The 8,640-nt window shown below is 53.8% G+C and overlaps 1 protein-coding gene across 1 annotated transcript; it reads right to left on the reverse strand.

Annotated features, from left to right (window-relative positions):
* Window positions 1-3,920: 3,920 nt before the first annotated feature.
* Window positions 3,921-7,489, reverse strand: SETTUDRAFT_43308 (uncharacterized protein; the record flags this gene model as incomplete). The annotated part of the gene is made up of 3 exons (XM_008030687.1): window positions 3,921-4,875; window positions 4,926-5,545; window positions 5,593-7,489. The coding sequence occupies 3 exons, from the start codon at window positions 7,487-7,489 to the stop codon at window positions 4,135-4,137; spliced, it is 3,258 nt and encodes a 1,085-aa protein (XP_008028878.1). The 3' UTR covers window positions 3,921-4,134.
* Window positions 7,490-8,640: the final 1,151 nt, after the last annotated feature.

Here is an 8,640-nt window from a genome sequence, read left to right on the forward strand (position 1 = left end):
CGTTAGGTAGTCGCTAATCAGGGCGATAGGCAGGCCAAAAAGCTTAGCCAGGTCCTTTACTCAAGTTTGGTTTAAAACAGTCTCCTTAAGAATAAAGTAAGGAAGCTAAGAGAGGCTCTAGTTAATGAGAGAACACGTAGGAAACGAGGTAAGCCTCTACCCCTACAGGAGGCTGAGGAGTATTATAGTGGAGCTGTATTCTGGTCTCCAAGGAAGGTGAAGGAGGCGCGCGATCGCCTACAACTCTAGGAGGAGGAGGAGGAGCAACTGCAACTCTAAAAGGCTGATACGAGAAGACAGCGTGAGGAGACAAGGCAGGTTAGGGCGAGGGAGAAGGAGCAGAGGCGTCAGGCGAGGCTTGCAGTAAGTCTAATGAGGCAGAAGGAGAGGGAGGAGAAGGCTATTGAAAAGGCCTTAAGGATCGCGGCTCGCAAGGCTGCAAAACAACTTTAAAAAGCTATTAAAACTTCTCAAAGGGGTAGGAGAAGGAGCTTCATGGCTCCTGCAAAGGCTACTCAAAAAAAGAAGCCTATCGCGAGGCCTTAAGGTGGTGAGGAGCCTTAGGGAGGTGCTGCAAGCTCACCACCTCCAACCTCGCGTCGCGGCCGCGCGATTAGAACTCCGTCTTGATTTCTATAGCTGTATATATATATTAAAGCCTATTGATCTCACCACCAAAATATATCGTGATAATATCTATTTGGTGTGGCTCTATAGCCTCGTTTTTAAGGTAGTTTTGGTGAGGCCGCGCGCGCACTTTGTGGTCGCGCGCACTTTGTGGTGGGGCTAGTTATATATAGTTATAACGTGTTTCACCAGTAAGCGGGCCACCCCAGTATGTAGGCCACCTCCCTAAACTTTTACATCTTTGTAATAGTATTGCGCAACACCACTACAATATTTTTTATTAAGTAGAATAAGATATTATTCTTCAGACGCATTGCTATCCTCTGTATCCTCTAATTCTACTTAACAAGTGCGAGAGTTGTGTCCAATTTAGCTGCAACGCCCGTAGCGCCGTTCACTACGCACCCTCTTCGCAGACGTTGCACCATTATTATAGCTACCACCCTCTGCCTTAGCGATCTGATTAGCTATCTGGCCAACTGTCTAGGACCCCTCTGCCTGTACGTAGCGCCTCTTACGAGTTTTTCGCTTCGTTACTTTAGTAATCGTAGCTTTAAGGCGATCAAGTTTCTCCTGCATTAACACTATATTATAAGCTATCTGCTGAGCTCCCTTACTTAACTGCTGTATCTGCTCCTTAAGAGAACTTGTAGGAGACCCTTGCTGGATTTGCATACGGTTTCGAATAAGCGTAGCCTGCGCCTCCATTTCGCGCGCGTTGCGCGGCGTTTTCGGCTCCTAAGCAGTAGTCTCTTGCGCTGGTGGAGTTGGCGTACGCAGCATGACGTTAAGCTGTGATAAAACAACGTTATAATCGTGCGGTGAAAGTCCAGCACCTTGGAACCCTCCGCGGATATTTTCTGGTGTAATAGCCTTATAATAGGCCTTTTTAAACGCTGGTAGGAAGGTTTCTTTGCTAATATAGTAGATGCAATTGCGTGCTAAGACCGAGATAGCATCACCATACGCGCGCTTTAACGGCGAGAAGCAGCCCACATCAAGAGGCTGTAAGAGGTGCGACGAGTGGGGAGGCATACAGAGGAGGATTATCTTCATCTCTTCGCAGAGATCTCGGAAATCCACCGAGCAGTGGCTCTCATGGCCGTCAATAATAAGCAGCCTATGCGTCCCCACAGGCCGCGCATAGGAATCAAAGTGACGAAGCCAGTCAAGCGCTAGATCGTTGTTCGTCCAGCTAGTAGGACTAACTTGGATCACCTAGTCGCGTGGCAGATCCTCTGTAAACTAGGTAGAGATCAGAACCTTGCTAGCGAAGATAAGAAACGCTAGGATACGCGTGCCTGTTGCGCCAACGCCTTGTATTAGCGTAACCCACTCACGATTGCCTAGCTGGATCTTCTTTGTTCTCCCTAGTTTGTCTGAGCCTGTGATAACTGACTGTGATAAAATCTTGCCCATAATAAAGCTAGTCTTATCAAAGTTATAGATATCTTCGTCTACGATACCATACTTTGCCTTCATATTCTAAACTAGCTTAAACCAGCCCTTAATAAGCGCTGGGTCTTCGCAGAGAGCTCGCTGGTGATCGTATGGACGGCTCCGGCGCGTACGCAGCTCAGGATTGCGCTGGACAAACCTATCAACCTAGTTCTTGCCCACCTCCTTCCCGCCACGCTCTCGGAGCAGTCTGTTGGCCATATCTCGCACGTTGTCTTTCCCACAGGGTAGTCCTCGCTCAGCCTCGACTATTACACGCATAGTAATAGCCTCCTCTTCTAGTTTTGTTAGGCGCCTTGCTGGTGGCTCCCAATCGCTTCGAGGGCGCTGTCCAGCTCGTCGACGCTAGATTGTTGTTCGTGGGACGCTATAGGCGGCAGCAGCGCGTCGTTCACTCTGAATTTGTTTAGAATTAAGATTAGTAATAGCAAGAAATAGATCTGCTTTAGTATAAGTTTTTAACGCGTTGCGTTGTTGAGACATTACGCGTTGTTGTTGCAAAGGTGGGATATCATAGGGAAGTGGCCCACATACTGGGGTGGCCCGCTTACTGGTGAAACACGTTATATATATATATATACACGTGGAGAGCAAAAAGCTCAAAAAACTAGAAAGTGAAAACTAGAAAGTGGAAAGTGGAGATAACATTGCAACTTCAGATTAGGAAAATTGGGTAAGAATGGTCTTTGCAGGAAAGCGCTTAGGAGAAGGAGAGAGAGAGGAACACCCCCAACCCCACCTCTGAATAAGCGATATGGGAAAAGAAAGAAGATAGGGAGAAAAGAAAGAAAGAAAAGACATGGAGTCTTTATATTGTGATATAAGAATTTTGGGGGTTTTTTTTAAAAAAAAATTTAATATAGAGGGTGAAGATGAAGCCTATGTATGTATATATGTATGTATGTATGTATGTATATATATGCAAGGGGAAACTTGGATATGTAGGAAGAGGAAGGGAGATAGGAATCTAGTTTGTATTTCTTCAAACCAGCTTTTTGATTTCTTAATGAAAGATTGTAGGGAAAGATGATGATGATGATGATGATGATGATGATGATGATGATGATGATGATGATGATGATGATGATGTAGACTAAATAAAGGAGGGTAGACGGAGTGGCGAGCGACTTCATAGAGAGGTGCCCTCAGTCGCAATGTAGCTCTCTGGAACAGGTAAAGGTTTATTTCCACAAACACACATTCATCACAAAGCACAAAGGACATGCATGATGAGGAGACAAGCATATGGTCGTGGAAAATCGTCGAATGATATTGTTTTCTCTTCCAACATGACCCTGATAATAGCCCACAGCCAAAAAAAAAACCACCACCACCACCACCCATCCCCCCAACCTTCCATACCATAACCACCATAGGCCGGTTAACACCCCTTCACCCTCTACCTTACTCCGCCCCACCCGATCCTTAACCCTTGATCAAAACGCATTTCCTCCTCAGTCCGCAGATCAACGCCTCTCTTCCTCCATCTTGAGACATTGAAGCCGTACCAATCATCCGATTAAACCCAAGAAAGAAAGAAAAAAGAGAGAGAAGAAGACCAAAAAAAATCAATCGATCAGAGAAAAAAAAACGCCAATCCCCATTCGCGCTATTTTCCAGCTGCGAAGGTATCCTCGTGGGGGGATGCATATGCAACGCACAAAACTCCAGTTGATGTTTCCCCCATTGTCTCCCCCAAAGTTGCCTCCCCCCTCCAAAAAGAAAAAGAACATTGAAGCCCAAACCTAATCGGCCGTGAAACATCAGAAGCTTCATAAAACAGCTAGTGTGAGAACAAAAGAAAAGGAAAGAAAGAGAACAAAGGAAAGAAAGGTCTCCAAGCGGAAACTGTGAAAAAAGCAATAGGAATCGCCCATTTGCCTTTTTTTTTACCATGTCCAAACTCCGGACCGCAGTGCGTAGTACAGCAGCAGAAAAATCATCAAGGTACACCTGTATGGCGAGATGGCTGCAGATCCATGCTGTAACCAAGACGATGATGATGAGGGTGACGATGCGGAACAATGACAAACAATCAAGCGCAGATAATTAACTCATGTCCATCATGTCGGCATCGCCATAGTGTTCGTCGCTGTATGTAGCAAGAACCTCGTCGCTCGGGCCAAAATTGCCCTCGTAGATGGTGGCACCCGAGCGACGCCGAGAATCAACCCACTGGCAGCCATAGCACTGAAGCACTTGGTCTGCGGTTGGTCGTTGATCAGGGTCGCGGTTCAGCATTGCATACACAACGTGGTCCATGGAGTTGGGGTCGTTGCGCTGGACCATAAAGGATGGTGCGCGTGCAAGGTCTTCCTCAGGGTTCGATGCTGCCTTGACTTGAATGGGGGCCATTGAGTCCTCATCCGCGTCAGACATAAGGAAGCCGTCCATAGAAGGCCTCTGTGGCTCGGAGACTGGGTCGCCGTGAGAATCTCGGCTGAGGGTGCTGCTGTCGGCGCTCCAGGTCAAGCTTGGGAGCACGTTTTCGAATTCGCCAGAGCGGAGCTTCTGCCAGTAATCGCCGTTCTCGGGGATGACGCAGTTACCGGCGATTTCGGCGAGCATCATGCCCAAGGCAAAGATGTCGGCAGGCTTGTCGAAGCGACCAGAGAGTTGCTCGGGGGCGAGGTAGTGGCGGTCACCCTCGCCATCGATACCAGCAGGAGCTGGCCACTGGCTCGCCAAGCCAAAGTCTGCAATCTTCAGCCCGCCTTCAAAGTCAATGAGAACGTTGGCGGGCTTGAGATCGAGGTGAATGTATCCTGCTTCATGAATGGCTTTGAGGCCCTACAATGAAATCAGCCCGGATCATGAACAAAGACTATCTTTAGACTCACCATCAAAAGCTCAAGCAGGATCTTCCAGATGCGGAAGTCATCGAGACGGCTATTAAAGCCAACGGTATCCAGGTATTTCCTCAGATTACCGCCCTCGCAGTACTCGGTCTGAATGTAGAGATGCTGGTCAAACTCCCAGTGGGTGTTGATGGACAGCACGTGTTCGTTGCCGCGGAGAGCATAGAGAATTTCCACTTCGCGCATCTTCTTTTGGCGGTCGCCTGCACCCATGTAGGGCTTCTTGGACTTCTTGACTACCCAGACGTTGCTGCCGGCAGGCGACCTCTGGGGCGAAGGCTTGACTGGATGACTGACACGGTATACAGTTGAGAACTCGCCTTCTCCGCCATCGAGAGGCCTGATTTCGTGGAATCGCTCACTGATGGACTCATCGACATCGTTCTTCGTCAGGCCAATGGGAATTGCACCTGACACGCTGCCGAAGAAGCCAGAATCACGAGGTGTTGTTGGGGTCGCGGGTGCAAAGTTGCCAAAGCTGGCGTTAAAAGGAAACGACCCGCGACGGTTACCGGAGATTGACAGCCTGCTTGCATCAAGAGGTGCATACGGATCATTCGCAGGTGTCGATGGTGATGGGGCGCCAAAAAGACTTCCAGCAGCTACCGATTGATTAGTGCGGTTCTCGAGCTTGGAGGGATGTACTTACTCGTTGGTCGGCCATCGTTGTCAGGAACCGCAAACGTGTTCGAGTCAATAGAAGGACGCGAACGGAACGTCTTGCGGCGCAGGCTGCTTTCCTTTGAGCGGCGGCTGGAGTTGCCGCTAGGCTTGGTGGGTGTTGGTGGCATATCGTCCACACTGGACTGACTGTCGCCCATGCGGTTCGCGGTCGGCGACTGGCTGTCCGGTTGAGTGTCATCGTCGTTGTCGCCATCGTCAATACTGACAAAGCTGCCGCGGCGCTGCATGGTGTTGCCAATGTCGCCGAAGATGCTTGGTCGCTTACCAAACGACTCTGTGGAGAACTTGGACACATTTGCACTGAATGGTGTGCTAGGTGTGCCAAACTGGGGTTGTGGTCGCGCATCGTTGCCGAACAGGCTACCCGATCGCTTTACCAGAGGTGTGTCTAGATTGACTGTCCGGTCTGCCGCAGCTGGGGGGAACGACTGGCGCTTTGAAGGCGTATCGGGCATCACGTAGATGCCGCCTGCCGCTGGCTCGTCGGCATTGCGGTTCTTCTTGGAGAGAAGGCCGGTGGAAAATGCGACGGGTGCCGGCTGCGCAGCCTTGAAGGGGGTGTCAAACGACTCGTGCGCCGACTGCTCGCACTCGGTCTCATAGGGCCGGCCTATACCGAGTGGGAGCGAACGAGAGAAATGCGGGTTGCTTGACATGGGATGTGGGGGAAATGCAGACGTGTTCCACTGCACGGCTGGAGCTCGGGGAGGGGCCATTGGCGTACCGCTGAGACTCGATGAAGCAGCGCGCGGAGTGTGCGCATGCGATAGAGGATGTGTCTGCATTCCAGCTCCCGCTCGAGGAAGAGGCTGGGGCAAGCCCATGCGGCCGGCGTCAAAAGTGGATTTTCGGAATGGTGTCTGCGCGGGCAGGGCGGATGTCGCTGCTGCATTGTTTGTTGATCCGTCAAGCGATGTGCGAGTGCGCGTCTTGGAAGCGGCCGGGCCGGGGAAGGCAAACTCCCCGTCATAGCTCGGCTTACGCGGGGTGTTGGAGCGCTGTGATAAGGTCGACCGGCGCAGTGATGTTGTTCGGCGAACAGGCGATTGCGCGCCCGAGATGGGCGAGCTATTGAAGCAGAATTCGTTGCTGGCGTCGTTGCGCTGGCGGGATGCGTCATCTGGCGAAGCGCGGGGTGCGGGGGGATCAAAGATGCTCTCAAAGTCGTTTCCAAGACTCGGGACCCCGTGAAGACTGCGGCGCTTTGCCATGGGACTGGATCCGGGGGATCCGCTGACGTTCATGAGTCCATCATTGCGCTTTAGTGGGCTCGATTTGGCGGGGGGTACAGGTGATAGCTCGGCGCGGCGGGCAAACTCAAACTTGATGGGTTTGTCGTCGACTTCCAGTCGCTTGTCCATGTCCATGGTGCCGGGCGACTCTGGGCTGGATCGTCGCGAGGGAGTGTTTTCCTGGCCAATCGTCGGCCACGTCATAAACGGCGTCGCGTTACCAATGTCGGTGGTCTCGGCCAAGGCGCGGCGTCGCGGGCTCTTGGATTTGCTGTTGCGGGTGCGCGGAGACGAGCGCAGCGGCCCTGAGCGGCGCAGGGAGAACTTCTTCTTGGCTGGAACTGCCTGGGCGAGCGGGGACTCTGGGAAGGTGGCGGTGGGACTCGTGGGCTTGTGGGCGCCCTTGGGAGAGAAGGCGCGCGCAATAGCGAGCGGGGAAATGGGCGAGCGGGGCGTGTCCGAGTTGCGGAGCTGGAAGCGCGACTGCTTGGAGGGTGAGCGCGAGAGGGAGCGGCGGAGTTCCTGGAGGTGGGAGAAGTGGGTGCTGTCGAGCCGGTAGCTGTGAGGGTGCGTGGGCGAGGGAAAGTGCATGGTACCACACTCCCGGCTAGGCGAATATCCAAAGTCCATGGTAGGAGCAGCGAGGCAAGACGATGTGGGTGCGCCTGGGGTGCGTGGTGCGACTGTGCCGGCGACGGATGCGGGTGTTGTTGTCGTGGTGGTGGTGGTGGTGGTGGTGGTGGTTGTTGTTGTCGTCCCCTGGTTGACTGGTGCCGTCGTGTTTAGGCAGGCGCGACGCACATGGGGATCGAGTTGGGCTGGGGGACGATAGCGACAGAGCTGGCGGTGGCGCAGACGAGTGCGGTGGAGCGGGCGCGGGCGATGGGCGCGGGCGGGCGGAATGCGTCGATGGCGGGCAGAGGGGGCGATGTCGTCGTTGTTGTTGGTGGGCAGTCTTGGCGGCTCGGTGCCGTAAATGCACCTCAGCAAGCAGCGGACACGGTGTGCAGCTGCTCCATACAAGGCCGGGCGAGGATGCAAGCGGAGTGGGGGGAGGGCTGGCGGGAGGGCAGCAGGTGGAGAGGGCGTGGCTGGGTCGTGTTGGCGTGTCGGGGGGCGATTCGCTGCGTGTCGTGGTGAGGCGTGGTGGGAATGCGCGCGTGTGTTGAGGCCGAGTGCCTAGGGCGGGCAAGTGCAGGCAGGCGCGGGCGCGCGACGAGGTGGTGATGCAGCACAACGCAGAGCAGGGCGAGAGCGAGAGAGGGCGATCGAGCGATGAGGAGACCCTTCTTGCGCGCGACTGCGATCGGCTGGGAATGCGGTGGTATATGGGAGGAGACGCGTTCGCGCTGGCGGTCTTTTCGACCGTGTGGCACCAAGGCGCGCGGCCCGTGCACGCCTCACCCACCCGACGACACCCTGCAGCAAACCGTTAGCCTCGCCTGCCAATCGATGGCAGCGCAGCAGGGCCATGGTGAAGCACGCAAGCACAGCGACACACACGGCGGCGCTGCATCGGCGCTGCATCTGCGGCGCGCGCTGTTGCAGCTGTTCGCGGCGCCATCCAGCGCAGTGCAGCGCGGTGCAGTGCAGTGCAGCGCAGCTGGGCGTCTTTGCCACATGGCATTGTGTGTGTGTGTGTGTGTGTTTACCGTCACTGTTTATTGTTGATCAACAATAGCGGCTAGCGCAAAACAACGCTCGCTCGCCCTCGCCACCTCAGGTCTCCCCATCCGCCCCCCCTCCGCCCCCTCCCCCCCCCCCCAAGGCTCGCTGCACGC

The sequence above is a fragment of the Exserohilum turcica genome (assembly GCF_000359705.1).
Source record: "Exserohilum turcica Et28A unplaced genomic scaffold SETTUscaffold_5, whole genome shotgun sequence".
NCBI lineage: Eukaryota > Fungi > Ascomycota > Dothideomycetes > Pleosporales > Pleosporaceae > Exserohilum > Exserohilum turcicum.